This window comes from Girardinichthys multiradiatus, chromosome 17 (genome assembly GCF_021462225.1).
Source record: "Girardinichthys multiradiatus isolate DD_20200921_A chromosome 17, DD_fGirMul_XY1, whole genome shotgun sequence".
Lineage (NCBI taxonomy): Eukaryota > Metazoa > Chordata > Actinopteri > Cyprinodontiformes > Goodeidae > Girardinichthys > Girardinichthys multiradiatus.
The window spans coordinates 21,004,210-21,020,912 of NC_061809.1; the positions used below are offsets into that span (position 1 = coordinate 21,004,210).

General features: G+C 37.8%; 1 protein-coding gene and 1 long non-coding RNA gene across 13 annotated transcripts in view; one reads left to right on the forward strand and one right to left on the reverse strand.

Annotated features, from left to right (window-relative positions):
• Positions 1-9,047: 9,047 nt before the first annotated feature.
• anks1b (ankyrin repeat and sterile alpha motif domain containing 1B) overlaps positions 9,048-16,703 on the reverse strand; it is a 304,218-nt gene continuing 296,562 nt past the window's right edge. For 6 of the 11 annotated variants that reach the window (XM_047389441.1, XM_047389442.1, XM_047389440.1 and 3 more), the window contains 3 exons: positions 13,708-13,830; positions 11,298-11,389; positions 9,048-10,315 (listed from right to left, as the gene is read on the reverse strand). In XM_047389441.1, the coding sequence (XP_047245397.1) occupies positions 10,267-10,315; positions 11,298-11,389; positions 13,708-13,830 (264 nt within the window). In that variant the 3' untranslated portion in view covers positions 9,048-10,266. Of the gene's footprint in view, positions 11,390-13,707; positions 13,831-16,703 lie in introns of all 11 variants that reach the window. The other 5 variants (XM_047389447.1, XM_047389446.1, XM_047389449.1 and 2 more) reach the window with 3 other exon arrangements.
• On the forward strand, positions 11,396-13,700 carry LOC124882853. Of its 2 annotated transcripts, XR_007042020.1 has the most exons (3): positions 11,396-11,737; positions 13,071-13,203; positions 13,446-13,700. It is a non-coding gene; the product is annotated as an uncharacterized LOC124882853 (long non-coding RNA). The 2 variants fall into 2 exon arrangements; XR_007042019.1 differs by lacking the exon at positions 13,446-13,700 and having other exon boundaries at positions 13,071-13,295.

Genomic DNA, 16,703 nt, shown 5'->3' on the forward strand with positions numbered 1-16,703 from the left:
ATCAGGACTCCGCCCTGACATTCTGTCCTTGAACACCCTGCCGGAGTCCAACCCACACTGGGAACAACCTCAGCTTTATTGAGAAATATTTGTCTGAAATTGAAAATTTGTCTCAATATTTTCACAACAAAGAACAGGCAGCTCAATGTATCTGCTTACATTTAGACCAAGAACCAAACTGAGTCATATTAAAGATGTTTTTTAAGGAAATGGTTAGCATATTTACTGGTGCCAGCCTCTTCACACCATTTAGTCATAAACATAGCTTGTCCCAAGCAATTAGTACTGCTGCTGCTGCTGAGCTTGAACATTCAGCAATGCAGACAGATCTGGAGCAGAGTGAGAGGAAAAGGGTGATGTGCTGTTTGGGATTGTAGTTTGCTAAGCCTTAGGAATCTACTGTGTTTGTGTGCTTTATCTTCTTATCTTTAATGTGCTTAAAAAAAAAACTTGCTCACTCATTTGTTGCGTCCCAAAAATGAAATCCTGCTTACGAAAACACAGCCTCAAATAGATTTTTAGCTTTGGGGATGGAGACTTAATGAAAGTGGTTGATGGGCTATTATTAGGTTCTTATGATATAGCCTTAAGGTAAAAACCATTTCACCATATCACTGTCTTCTTACAAAAAATTAAAGCTAATTGTTTAAAAAGATCAAATGGCTTTAGTTTGAAACAGAAAAACCATAATCATTCCTGCTGCCACTGCTAAAATAACATTGTTACAGATATTATGACCTACATGATTTATTTAACTTGAAATGGTCCAAACAATAACACAGAATAAAGAAATTCTACATTTTAGTAATTTTGATGGGTCATGCACCTTTAGTTTACAATCATTAAGTGTGCCCAAACAGCCAAATTTGATCTTTTTGTAATCGAGGAAAAAAACTGTAGCAGCCTTCTTTCAGCCAGTTGACCAGTGTTGTGCAACAGCAAATGGCTTATCGGTGCTACTGTTGGTTTTAATGATTTTAAAACCATATGTACCACCTTTTTTTTTTTTAAGATGCATAACTAATTCACTAACTAATTCTAAGTCTGACGTCTGCAAAAACTATATTTACCTTGATTATAATCCTGAAAAAGTTTTAGAATTGATCAAAAACACAGAATTGGGTTTCATCTTAAACAAACAAAAATAAGTAATTAATATTGGTCAACACCCTCAATAATTTTACTATTGACTCCAAAACCTTTCTATCTGTAAAGTCTGTAAATAGGGATAAGCTGCTTTTCCCTGTTTACAATCTTAATGCTAAAAAAACACAATCCTCTGCATGCGGCTCTTTGAAACAATCTTGTGCTCATTTTTGCTGTAATCCTGTATCCTCCCCCGAACTCATTTATTATAAAAATGTATTCAAAAGATTATCCAAAGCCACGATGAGTCTTTGGCAGTAAGTGTGGTCAGATTTTCTCTGCTGGAACAGTATTTCTTATTTAGGCCAACAGAATGGGGGATGTATATTCTATGAGGAACTTTTTCAGGCCCAACTCCCATGTCTGATGACACCTTCTCCCTGAATTTCTAATTGTGTAATATGTTTGCTCTCTCTGCTTTACTGACTCTTGCCGCTACCAGAGAGGTGACTTAAGCAGCTTTCTGAAATTGTTTGCCATCACTGCTGTCATGATGTTCGACTGCTGGGAGACAACTTGATTGGAGACCACTGTGTCACATCAGCTTTGGGTGTTTTGGATGCAGATGTCAAACCTGACACAGCGAGGCTGGCTAGGATGTCAGTAAGAACCTGTCAGCTCTCATCACAGTCATGGATGTTGTCTGTGTTGTTTTAGAATAGACATCCAACTAAACCTGTCTTATGGGAAACCATCAGCTCTGCAACCAACTGCAGAAAATGTAGCAAAATAAAATTAAAACTACTTCTCTGAGCTTTCTGCTGTACTGTGGATTTATATTTAGCAGCTAGACCCGACTTTCGTTATAATACTAAAAATATTTGTTAAATTATTTAGCTATTTCCTGAATACAAACTTGTATTAGCTCACATTATACATCGCTGCACTGGCTCCCCATTAATTTCAGAGCTCAGTTTAAGATTCTGGTCCTGACTTATAAAGGTCTTCACGGTCAAGCCCAAACTAATATCAGTGAACTCTTATATTCGTACAATCCCCCCAGGTCTCTGAGGTCATGCGATAAGGTCCTACTGGCTGTACATCACACAAGGCTGAAAACTAAGGGTGATAGAGCTTTTGCAACAGCAGCTCCCCGACTCTGGAACTCTATCCCCTTGTGTATAAGGACTGCGGATCCGGTGATGTCTTTAAAAAACAGCTAAAACTCATCTTTTTAGGCTTGCGTTTGGTTAGTTTATTTTCGATTTTATCTTATCTTTTTTTATTTTACATATATAAATATATTATTCTAATTGTAATTTGTTTTAGTGTTGTGAAGCACTTTGTGATCTGTGTCTTGAGAGGTGCTATATAAATAAAATTTTACTTACTTACATTACTTCCCTGTTTGGGGTGTGTCTGTTATTTTCCAAAAGCGAAAATAATGACCACATTTTTACACAAGTTACGGGGGTAAAAAAGAAGAAATGCTTTTGAGAAAACATTCTATCAGCATATTTACCAGTTTATTAAAGAACATTTTGAAATGTAATGAATATTAATACGTTTCATGAAACACACTGAAAATGTTTTTCAGTTTGACAGAAAAAGAACACTTTTAAAATCTACCTGCATGTAATTTAAAAATAGAAATACATTTTTAGTTCAAAAAAGGGAGGCCCATATGACCCCACAGGAACCCAGAAACAATCTTTCAAATATGCATTTTAAAAACAAAGCTGGCTTTATCTTGGTTTACATGTTGAGGATTGTTTTTTCAGGAAATGTTTAGCACCGGCTCACTTCCTCAATTAATGCTGTAAATATTCCTAATTGTATTGTGAAAGCTTTCATGACAATATTTCTTTCTAAATCTACTCCTTTGTGTTAAATGGTGTAGTGACTAGTCTTTCATCTGCCATACACTTTACAGCCTCCTTCTCATTGTAAAGGGAGGAATAATTATTTACACCTTTGAACTCTTGAACTTGTATAAATATTAATTCACAATTTCCAAATCTTAACGTCCATATTTAATTTAACTCCATAATCTTTCTTCCTAGTGGGCATGCAGCTATAAAAAAGCGCACCACATCACCTCACATTAGCAGCCGAACAATATTTAGTACATACACTTTTAGAACAGCAATACAGAACCTAAACATTGATTTTCATTCTTCTAATCTCTGTGAGGGCTCCAGGCTGTTACCATTCAACCATTTACGCCACTTTTGGTCTATTTTTGGAGACACACACACTAGACTTGGAAATATACTTAGTTTTTTCCCTTTTAGTCATTACATACATTGCCCACGTGATTTAAGTGGGTCAACTTGTTCTTTATTGATTTGCTGGAGCAAACGATAATTTCTTCTGAAGCTATACCAACATTTGTTACTAGAACGAAATCCTGTTTTGAGCCGTTTCTGGCTAAAAACTGCCGTTTGATTGATTATTTAGTTTCCTCTCCATGAATGATGGAGAAGCACATATTCTGGTTTTCTTTGAGGTCTGACCTGTTGATCCACAGGTCTATCTAAAAGACAGATGTATTAGTTTTGAATCCAACAGAAAACTCAGAGATCATGCCTTTATGCATCAAAGCTTGTTTTGTCTTTGTTTTATGTCATTTTTGGCCTACTCTGCCAACAAATATGCCCTTTTTTGCAATAACTTCCCACTAATGCCTGCTTCTGCCCATGTCAAAGGCTAAACCCACAAGCTTGTTCAGCTTTGCTTTAAAAGGTCAGCTCCACTGAAGATGGCAGTAAGAAGAGAAGGGGAGGCGAAACGTTCCCGTGGGGGGTATAAATTGTTTCATGGTCGTTATAAAACATCCTGCTTTAGATGGCACCGTTTCGTACCCAGAAAAAAGTCATGGTGACGGTCAGTTTATTTTTAATTTGGGAACACTCTAAGCCACAGATGCAGATCCAAACCCCACATGATGTGTAAGATTTGCCACTGTGTGGTGCTTGGCAACCCCCTGAAACTTAAACTTGTGATGTTCAAGCAATAAATCCAGAAAGTGATCACGATTTAATTGAATATATTTTAGCTAAATTTAAATACACGTATAGGATCTTAAAGTAGCTGCACTAAAATGTGAACATATTTATTAATAACTTTTGTGAATATTTCCTTCTATATTAGTGTATATATTTGAGGCAAATTACTGCTGTTTTAGTACAAAAAATATGTTGCTTTTTCCCAACTTATTTCCATATTGACCAAGCTTTGTATTACAGTTTTTGCCTGCAGCCCTATTGCTAGAATAAGAGGCTAAAGGTAGTTTAACATGTTAATCATTTTCATTGTATGAAAATAATAGTTAAACCAGGATAAACATTCCTACAAATCTGAAATCTCAGTTATAATAGTTTTATAATCATTTTTATAGTCTTTCTAACAGTATACTACTTAAGAATCCAAATTGTCCTTTGAGGACTGACTTAAACATACTTTAGTTTGCTTAATTTGGAGAACAGTGAAGTGTGGTTATCTGAGCTGTGGCTTTGATTCCTGTGAATGCTCAAGTATTCCTGGACATAAAAGCCTGATTATTTATAGATGATTTTCTTTTCTACCCAACGCTCCTTACATTACATCACGAGCTTTAGGTAAGCAGGGTGAAAACATCTGCCTACTGTTTGTTCTTAGATTGCAGTTAGTTTCCCCCTTTTTTGTATACTTTCCAGCACATTATGATAATGTGATTGCTGTGTAGCACATCTGCCAGGTGCATAACAAGATGTTTGTGTTCAGCTGAAATTGTCTTTATGGAAAACAGTTTCTCGGTGCAGATCCTAATTCTTTGGGTGTGCAATCACATAAACTGTCTGGAAGTCTAAATGCACCCACATTCATGCATTAGCAGGATAAAACTGTGTGTGTTGAATAAATGCCAGGTAAAATTGTGACTGTTACATGAGCAGGTTTTTTTCTATTGTCTCATTTAGTTGGTAGCTGTGGGCAGTACACACCATCTGGATCATTGGCCCAGTCCCACAGTCCGCATAATTTAATAAAACATGTCACTTTCCCAGTTTTAGACTTTGTTGCAATTAGCTGGCAAACTATATCAAAATAACGGATTTTCTATAAAACTATGTTCTAATTCTCCGTTTTGCTTTATTGAAGTTGCTCTTTGTGACTCAGCAAGTCCTGCAGCTTTGTCTTTGCTGGTGCTGGAGATTTGTGGAGCCTAAACAAAGCAGCTATTGCTCCATTGCTAAATTACTGACTAAATCTAAAAATGAATATCTTAAAGTAGCTCCCAGTTCCTTGTGGACTGGTCTGCTCTTCATACAATAAACAGTGTTGTTACATTTAACTTTATGCATCAAATTGCACATAGGTGGTAAATTATCTACACTCTGCCGTGATGCAGCCACTGTGGTCCCTCAGTTAAATGGTCATGTCTGCTTGCTGCAGATGGGAACAGTCCAGCCTGTAAACAGATGGTGAGCGCTCTCATTATGCTGTTTACTGCCCTTAAATATCCTTGTCAGGCCTTTCAGCGGCTTGATGTAAGTGTCACTCCGTTGTAGTTCTCTACACAATTAAAGGCGCTTATCTGTGCTTTCCTGTGTTGCATCAGTTTTTTAGGCCAGGTTTTGTTATCTTAAAACAAATAGTTTTCTTGTTATGTTAATTTCAAGTTAGCATACTTCACACTTTTAAGATGCAAGACATAAAAGGCCGCAGTTTCATTACCATAAAACATCTACAGTGCTTTCTCATAGTGAACAGGGTGCATGGCTTGGAAAAGTGCAAACAAATGGGAACTGTGTCTAAGTTGGGTGTTGAGAGGTTGAAAATACATCAGGAAGTATGTAGTTTTTCCCAGCTGCAGACCTTGAATGTAGGATGCATCTGCATGGTTGTTTGAGGAGAAATATTTGAGTTGGAACTGTCCTTGCAGGTAAAATTAATTAGCACTGGCCTGTTTTCTGGCATCAGAGATGCAACGGCCAGAGATGTTGTGGCCAATTTCCTATAAACCCTTTTAATATAAAGCTCTTACCTGCCCTTATGGACTTTTAACAGATTCAGATTTCTCTTCCTGAACTATAAAGAAAATAACTTTTTTGCTAAACTACTTTATGCATAATTGACCATCAAGATGTCCCAACTGTACAATATTTATAGTACAATAAAAAGCATTTCTCAAACAATCTACACCACTGAAAATCTACAAATAGTGATCATTTGATTAATGGGATAAAGGCAACACAAAGAATAGTAGCATATCTTTAATCATTCACAAGATAGATTATAGCTCATTATTGTTTTTGCACACTTGACAATGTGATTGGCACAATATCACAAGACAGTCATTCTTTTCTATGTGATCGTTTTAAACTTGCAGCTTAAGAGGAAGCTGGAGAACATTTTTGTGATCAGTCATTTTTTATATTCAAGGCTGCATCAGACTGTGTTCTAGATAGAGCAGCTGGTGTTACACAGCCCTGTAGTTACACAGAATTTCATTATTCCAAAGACAAAAGGATTACGGAGTTGACATTTAAAACTGTCTTTAGTATTTTGTTAGTGATAAGCACAATTACTATCATCAGTTTTTTTGTGTTCTCCCTGTAGAGTTAAGTAGACTCTTAACTGTTAACTTCCAACCTTTCCTCATCCAGCAGGCCCCATAATAGACACAATTTGAAAGCAACTTTGCTGTGATATGTTCAACTCTCTGACATCTGCCAGCATCTCGGTTAGCTGTTGACATGCTTCCGTATTAAAATGCAGTCTCTTTTGATAGTGCAACCTGGTAGTGCTTCATTATGCTGTATTCACTGATTGTAAAAAGATGGTCTTTTACTTTCCAACGAGCTGATTGATGATCAGTGCTAGTCAAGTTTGAAGTTTTCAGGTACCATCAGATTTCACTCTTTAAGTATTAATGCTTAAAGTTGTCCCAGCAAAGTATTATGCTGACCCATATACAGCCTGCTATTGGATATGGCATCATACCAGATTGATACTGAAGTTCTTAGTGAGCATGTTGTGATGTAAATGAGTTATTTGCAGCAGCTCACATTAAGATGCACTTACCTTTTCAAAGCTGTAGATTCTGATGGTCCATGTAGAGAGCCTTGCCAACCTCTCCATGTTTGCTTTTAAATCCCTCACTGCTTTGATGGTGTTATTGCATAAACAGGTTTACACACTGGACGTATGTTTGTAACGACTGAGCAAATGTTCAGATTAAAACGTTCATTTGATGTTTAATTTTACATTTTTTAATTCAGTTTGTAGTATGAATCCTCAGGCATCTAATGCTAGGTGGGATTTAGAATGCTGTGGTGGTAAATGCACTGTAGTCGGCCGATTAGGTATAACCGATACAGGAGTCTAATGAACAGACTCATTAATGGTTAGCTTACAATTGTGTGATGCCTGTTTGGTTCATATTTTTGGTTTTATTTGCTTTCAACATATTGTGTTTGCAATATATTGGAAGCACATCAGGTACACTATGAGAATATGGCGATTAAAGGGTAGCCTCACATCTGACACCATTCTTAGCTGTAAAATCACGCTAGTTTTGATACAGTCCTAACATATTTTTTCTAGTGCTTCTAAATAATTTTCACTTGTAGTTGTACATCACTGATTTCCATGTTACTGATCTGAAAGTGTGAATCCTAATGGTGTAAATCGACTACACACAGTTGGGTGAGATGTCTGTTTAATTTTAGGCATTCGATGATTTATTTAATCTGATTTGAGGGCTGAATCATATTGAAATATATACATTTCCTTTTTAATCAGGAATTTGTTAAATAAGTTCATTGCTTAATTTTTTCTAGGCAAGTTGCACGTCCGACTTCTCACTTTTTTTGATTAAAATGCTTCAAACAATTCTGGCAGGATATTTGAGCACTGTTATTGGTTGACTTGATGGAGTTCATTTAAACTGTCTGATTTCCAGGCGTAGACTGATCTTTTATGTATTCTCCACAAATTTTCATTGGGGTTGGGTTTAGGGCTTTGGGAAGGCCAATCCAGATGTTTAACATTAGCCTTCTTGATTCATTCCAAAAATCAGTTTTGAGAGGTTTGTAATACGTGCCATTTTGGAACACCCAATAGGGTTCTGGTTTCAGTCATATAGCTTAGACTTGAGGAATTCCAGTCTGTGAGGGCCAATCTGCAGCTTTTAGATACATATCTACTTCAGTACACCTGAATCTCTGATTAAGCAAACCCCTTGGACTCTGTAGAACTTGATTGCATGCTGTGAAGGTGACACCTGGATCGAAATGCTGAAAGTTAAAAGGCACCAGCGCCCTATGGGGACTAGAGTCTGACACCCGTGATCCTAGCTGTTCATTAAAGATAAAGAATTTGCAGACAGTTGTGCAATGCAATCCAACCCCACTGCATAATACCGCCACCACCATACAGTACAGCTTTCTTCAGGATAAAAAAAAGCTGAACTTGACTTCTCCAAACAGCCTAGGCTTCCTCTTGTCCCACAAGGCATCAGGGTTGTCGGTGTGAGCAGGGCCAAATTTATACTTGCGTTATAGATGTTAAGAAAGGAATAAACATCAGGCAATTTCTTTGCGTGGGATGGAAGAACTGCTCAAAGTAAAATGAACAGTTTTTCAGCAAAGGCATAAACAATGATATGTGTTCTGAATGAATGGAAAGTGTGCAGAAAATTAATAACCATTTTCTTTTTTTTCTAGTGGTGGTTCAAAAAGATTGGAGGTTCCTGACCTCACAGACTGGTTTTAAATCCAACATACAGTAAGTGTCTTTAATCAGACAGTGTTTTATTATTGAATTAGAAAAGTTGAACTTTTCTCATGTATTTCTAAATCTGTCAACTTGTACTAAAAGTATATATTGTTCTTTTTCCTTCTTGCACCACGAGGTAAATTCCCTTTCTGGTTGACATCAATTAAAATTGGAATAATTCATGACAACATGAGAATAAATATGGTTGTACAAGTCAGATTTTATTTCATGTGCTTTACAAGGATATAAATAATGGCCCAAATTACAAAAATCAGTGTGCTGGAAGCCCAAGCCTGTGTGTGTGTGTGTGTGTGTGTGTGTGTGTGTGTATATATATATATAGATTTACTAAATAAAATTAGTAAATCAGCAGTAATGTCACCATATGATCCACTTTTTCACTCTAAATACAAACTCTACTACTTTTTGACATGTCAAACCTTTATTTTGGTACCTTGTTTCCAGTGCCATTTACTGCAAAGTCTTTATTCGTTTCTCTTTACATTTCATGTATTAACAATGAGTTGGCAAAATATCTATGTACATTTTATAATTGGATAATGTTTCATCCAAGTAATACTGCGTTTAAAATAGTACATCTGCAAGATAAGAGTAGAGCCCCATGAGAAATGGAGGTTGACCTGACCTAGGAATTAGCAAGCAACCTGCAACATTCACTCTATATACAAGTATGAACATTTCAATTCAAATTTTATTTTTTAAAGGATTGCCATCATTCTCAGGCTCTCACCTCAGCATATCATAGAAAAATAATGTAACATTAAGACAACAGTAGACAAGAATTGCACAAGGATTATCATCATGGTAATATAATACTCTCATAATAAACATTAAAATGTCGGGCAATACGAATACATTTTTAATGCTAGATGCAGTTTGGTTCACATAGGCTTCTCATGACAAATCAGTTGCATCTTCAGCGTGTTGTTGCAGCAAATCCAATTACATTTACATAGTTGTGCATATGTTTTTTTTTCTGACAATTACCAAACTAAAAAGAAATTAGCCAGCCAGATATCCTGGAACCCATGCCAATATGTTAAACATGCCCAATGATGTCCTGTATCCATTTTCAGACTCCATGGAGAAGCAGAGCTCCTCAAAGTTCAACCATCATGCCTACCAGGTGGGCTGCATAAAACCAGTCCAGCTAGAGTTGCAGAGATTTGAGGCTGCTTTCAAGTAAGTGTACATTCAGAACAGACGTGTGGCCTGACGCGATGCAGTCCTGTTAGTGTGTGTGGATGGATGGATGGATGGATGGTAACATTTTGTAGGCAACCTCAAACATTATGGAGCAGCGTCCATGTTTGTTGTTCTTTTTAAAAAGTGAGCACTAGGGTCCTTTTGTAGTCCATTTTGCATTGTAAGTGTGACAAGGTCCATGTTTAGGGCTGGCTACATTCTTTGCATTCCACAGTAATAGACATGAGCGTCCGCCATTGCCCTGCAAAATGAGATGACATCACTTATCCAGAGAGCCCTCACACCCCGCCTCTCCACTCGCCACCTTGCTCAGCAAATCCAAAACGGTCATCATGCGTCCCACAAGCCACATGCTATCCCATTTACATACAAGTTTCTTGACCCTCCCTTAAATAAACTCAACGTGATTAGATTTATTCTGAACATATACACAAACATGTTGAAAAAGACTAGAGAAAAAACAATGAGTAATCTGTCTTCCTGTGTCACAGGTCAAGTTTAATTTCTCCAAAAAAGCAACTTAATATCAAGAATCAAAAAGTTAAAATACATTCTAGTAGCCTGCTAGCTGAATCAGCTTCAGTCAAAATTGCACTGTGCTACAACCTCTATTAAAAAATGCTGTCATGTTCAGACAACATCTCTTGTCTTTGTCAGCTCCCAGACTCTGCTTAACAGACAGCTAAAACACTGTTACAGCTCTTAGAGCAGTACTCTTTGTTAAATCATTAAAGTTGTCAGAAACAGTTTGATAAAGGGGCTGATGTGAAGAGAAAAATGAGGGATAGAACTTAAAAAAAAGAAGGGATACGAAGCCAGACCTCTTAATTGGAAGAAAACAAAAAAAAAGACAAGAAGCTAAAGGCAGAGCAACAAATAAAAAGGGAAGAAACTGAGCTGACCATCCCCCTACAGGTGAAGTTAGAAATGCACCACTACCCTGGGTTCAAAAGTCATGCGCTAGCCCTGCAGGCAGGAGGACGAGGCCTGGGAGAGCAGAAAGAAAAAGAGAATGCAGCGCCAATAGTCATCATGCAGTGGACAGGGGCAGGGAGGGGACGAGGTGTATAGTATTTAGTTTTTCAGTTGGTGAGGTGATGCGGCGGCGTGCGTCGCTCGTGCCCAACTCCGGGGCTGGGCCCCGATACAGGGCAACTTCTGAAAGGCACACACACACAGGAGTGGACAAGGCGGGTGTATGTTAGAAAATAGTGGTCTCGTACTTGGTGTTGACTCCTCTCTTTGCCTCCTGTCCGGGCTCCACAATCCACGGCACGTTTGCATGGCCCTTCTGGTCCATTGATGGCTGCTCCATCTGGTGCAAAAAGAGGAAATCCAAAACAGAAAATATTGAGATTTTCCATAACTAGCTTACAGTGTCCTCCACAATGATTGACACCTTAAGAAAGATGTGTAAAAAAAAACAAAAAAACTCAAACCTTAAAATAAAGTCATTACAGTGGCATAATGTCACACTGAAAAAACCCATCCTTTAATTTGTGCATTTACTCTTTGGCAGGCACTGGAACAAGGTTTCCCATCCTTTTGGAAAGGAAGGGTCCACTGCACGTATTCATCCCTTGGTAACGTCTGATCAAAGAACACGGTTCCAGTTAAAGTCCCAGCTGAGTTTGGCACCCTTCACATGCTTGTGTTTGTGATGGTAGGACTGAAATGCCCCCTTTTTTCTTGCATGTATCTAATGGATGTTATGGATGCTAGGAGACACCCAAGATGGCACTCTTCGTTGCACTTTAACAGTTTTCTTGTTACTTTCCTTAGTGTACTGCTCTGTGGGAGGTGACAAGATAAACACGAGTCCTTGACTAGCCTAGTGACTAATGGCTAAAAATAAATGCTCCTCAGTGTCATGTCATTTATAAACTTGGTTCCTACAGTCTGGAAAAATATTAGTATTTCCAAACTTTGTCCTATATTAATGCTTAGAAATTGTATCCATTCTTTCTCTTTCAGGTTCTACACTTAAAGCCTGGCTGCCAAAACAAAGTTATAGTGACTAAAAACAATAGAAGGGTGAGTCAGGTAAACTATATAAAAAAAAAAAAAAACAGGCTTCAGGTTTATTTTATATGGTAAAATGTGACACCAGAGATTTGGTTAAAAATTTTTTTTCTTGGCAGGTAATTTTATTCCCTAAACTGAATAAATGAAATCTTTTACATTTTTAGTAGTTTTAAAGCGTATCCTACTGCAAAAATAAATGTTATTTTCACTCTTTACAAATCTTTGCTACAGTTTAAGATAAATTTGGCCAGCACTTTATTAGCCTAATATATACAGACTTGATCTGAATTCACTGCTACTGTTCACTTCTAACTTTATGCTTTAACATCTTCCACACAAACCAGCAGAGGGAGTATTGGTAATGTCCCTCAACAGCCCTTCATGTTTTTTATTTGTATTTATACTTGCATAAATATAGATTTAGCATATCTCGCACTAACAAATTTTGAAAATAAAACTAGTTTTTACATTGTTAAACTGTGTCACTTCAACATGAAGTGACACATAGGATGTTGTGAAAGTAAAATCAAAATCCAACACTCATTGTTCAAGAACTGTGGCAAAGAGGGGCATCTTTGGTTCACCGTGTCTCCATAACAACCAGTAGATGTCTAAAACCAACTGGTTGTTTAGGAATGTGTCAAAAACCTTTTCAGTATTCTCTGTCCTACTCTAACACATGTAAGCATGTGAACTTCTGCTGGAGTTTTCACAAAAAAACAGTTGCTTTGGTCATTTGATACCAATATTGATCTATTTGGCAACAGACACCACAGTCTGTGATGCTTTGGGCCGGTTTCTCTTCCAAAGACCCTGACAAACCTTTTTTTAGTGCATGCCATTGTGAACAATCCAAGAACATTTTAAGTAAAACTCTGGTAGACTCTGCAAGAAAACTGAAAATTGATAATCATTAGATTTGTAGCAGGATTGCCAGAGACAAAATTCAACTTCTTCCATGACTATCACAGTGCTAAAACATAAAGCCTACAGGACCGTTGTGGGCTGAGCCGAAGAGGGAGAGGACCAAAAAGGAATGGTTAAAGATCCCTGTATGTTCCAACCTTGTGAATTGTGACATATAGGGCTGGCCCAGTGATAAAGGTGGGACACTAATAATTGTGACATCAGTGTTTATGTGTAAAAAAGTTCTTAATTACTGAGTAGAGGTACTCAAATTAAAAGTTGGTGTTTTTAAAATGTTTTGGTGAGATTATGATTCTGCCAGAACAGAATAATTTATGTTAGGACTTTTTACAAAGTGTTACACGGTTTGCCAAATGAATCTGCTGCATCTGTGGTGTTTCAAACTCTACATTGATGATATTTTCTCTTTCATTGTCCAGGGGCTGAATGAGAGTTGTGGGACACAAAATAGACAAACACTAAAGGCAAGGCCAACATATAGCTTGTACTATCCATGGCAAGAAGCTGGCTTTACCTGAGGGATCAATTCTTTTTACAGCAATGTTGCTAAAATATGAAAACAGCCTAGCGATTGTATGTAAAGAAAGAGAAACAGGATGAACAAAATTGCAGTTTTGAATGGATACAACTGTCAGAAATCATATGGGAACAAAGAACAGAAGAAGGAAAAGTGTGAAGGACCTGGAACTGAGCTTTGTAAGGAAGATGGAAGAGTCGAGGGGGTGGAAGAGGAGGGTGAAGAGGAGGCCGGTGAGGGGTGTAAATGTGGCCCAGTGACCAGCAGCTGGAGGGAGACATGATAACCTACAGGGGGCAGAGGTCATACTAGTCAAAGTGGGCGAGCTCCACAAACACTAACATCAACAAGCAGCACTGCAAAACCACAAAGACACAGCAGCTGCACTGAAAAACCACAGCAACAACCATGGCAACAACATGGCAGCAAATTCATTGCCTTGGCAACAGCATAGGACAGCATCGTTACTGCAGTTCAGCCAAACTCAAGCTGGAAAAAGCAATGTTACGCCACATTAATCCACCAATTTCTGCATGGCAACAGCTAAAAAGACTTTGGGACAGCAACAAAACAAACTGAATTTTGGAAATTATTCCTTGCAAGCCAGTTCTTACAGTCCCTACACACCTAACAACAGAGGAACTGAACCTAAAGTATAGAACATATATACACTACATCCCAAAGCCAAAAAACTGTATGTATGTGCATTTTTTAAACAGACCCTAGAGCTTTTTCATTTATTTGTCTGCATCCCCAGTCCATGGTCATTTGAAAAGGTATACTTGCATTATTACTATCACTGTTTAGAAGGAAAAAATACTATTTTTAAACAGAAACATCCAGACATTCAGACATTTCCTACAGTGACTTTCAACACACCGATCCATGTTCATGTCTATTTCTCAGAATCAAAATAACAAATGTTATGGATTTCATAATGATTATACTAAATGATTTTAGTAGCAGTAGGAACATTTGATGCTTTCCTGTTTTAAAGAAAACTAAGCCCATGCCTAGTATAAACCAGTCACACCTGGAAAAAATTACATCTTTTACTTTTGATTGCAGTTTTCTTGTGAGCTGTTTGTATGTGTAAAAAGTTAAATCATTAGGCGAATGCTTTCGTATTTGGTAGTTTTTTTGGCTCTACAGCTAAAAACTTGCTCTAATTGTTCTGTTCACTGTACTCGTTTCACATGGGAAGATCATTGGTGGTGCACTGCCTCCTTTCTCAACTTTCTATGGAAATTATCTTCAGCTTTTCCATGAATAACCCCCCAATACAACTATGACGATGGTTTAAGGGTTTATAGAACAGCCGTCACATAAACTGCTGTGGAGTTGTTTAGAACTGTAGATCTCGGGTTGGACTCTTGGCCAGATCCTGCGTCCAGGACCGTCTAATCTGGATTTAGGCTAAAGGAAGATCCTAAGATAGTTATTAACTCTGGGTAACATGTTACATGCTTACAACCATTTTTAAGAGAAACTTGATTAAGAATTTTTTCTATTATGTGTACTTTAAATGCTCTACCCCACTGTCCTCCTGTTATCCAATGACAACTGCTGCAGAAACCTGGGTTTTTAAATCCCTCCCAAGCTTTATAGTCGTTAAACCTACACATTTTACCTCAGGGCCCTGTAACATACAGGCATGCCTGGAAGACTTTTAAAGTTTTAAACCCAGAGGGCATCACAATGAGATCCCTGGACTACCTGGCCTCTCTTAATGAGCAGGAGCAGAAAGTTGACTCCAAGCTAAAAATGTAGCAACAAAGGTAGTTAGCAACAGAAAAAAGTAAATCATCAGCCTAGAGGATTTATTCACCAATAGAAGGGGTAGAGAGCGGGCTGGCAAATAACAAATGCTAATTTTATATCCCATCTAAATAAGTCAATATACCACCCAAATGTTTATAGCAATTATTTATGGTGTACCTGGCATCCAAGAAGCTTCGTTACCATGACAGACTACAGCAGCTATGCACGTGCTTTTTTTTTTATAGTGCTGGCAAGCTTTTCCATCTACATTTGGAATCAGAATTACATGTCAGTCTTAAAATAAAACAGACTCATATTACTGCTCTATACTTGCCTTGACTACACGGAGCTAAATTGCATCAGACCACCTTCGATCAGGCTCTAAATGCGAGTTAGGCCTTACTTAAGGGAGACAAAAATACAGACGGTCTAGAGGAACTAAAACACAGGACCTAGGTGTTGCTCTAAAGCAGGGGGAGGTGCTGCAGTATTTTAGTCCGGTTGCACACCACAAGCCATTAACTAGCCCATATACACACACATAAAGGCCAGGAATGAAAAAAAAAAAAAAAACTATTAATGGGTAATGTAGTGGTTGCAGACTCAGCAGAATGTATGTACATCATTTCTGTACTATAGGCATACAATCACTCACAAATACAGCATGTGCACTCATGCTGTCTCTTCTCTTGCTGCTCTTTCAGCAGGATCTCACTCCTAGCTTTAAACAGTGAGCCCATCCCCATGTTTACCACCATCACGCTGTACATATAGAGGCCTAAAACATCCTCTGAAACAAGAAACCGAGCCCTGCAGACACACATGCTGCTATGCTTGACGATGTGTAAGACGTGCGTGTCACCATCACTATTTTAAAATGCTATCAGAGGTTAATGGACTGTTGACAAACTCACTTCAGGGTGCCATGACTACAAGTGACAAGCCACTTTAATATAGACCAATGCTCATATTACAAAGATAACACTGGCTGTCAATACTTGTCACCACTTGTTGAAATGGAGAAAGCATAGTTATTAGTAACAATAAAAATATTGGTTTAAAGGTAATATTGGTAGAACTCTCCGATCTTGTATTTCTTTTTACGCCTCAGGATGCATTGCTAGCCTTGAAGTAATGAGAAACACAGCATTACCAGAGTAACATATTGCACCAGCGCCAAAGCACAGACCCCATCAGGCAGACCTAAACTAAGATGTCACCCAATGAGGTAACTATTATAGAATGTATGATTCTACTCCACTGAGTGGCAAAAGACATGTGGAGCGATACAAGACTTTTGAACACAAAACAAGAATCTATAATGGGTCAGAGCCAATGTGCACGTCCACATCTGTCTCATTCTGCAAAGTTTCCTGCCAAGATTCTAAAGGAGTTGAGA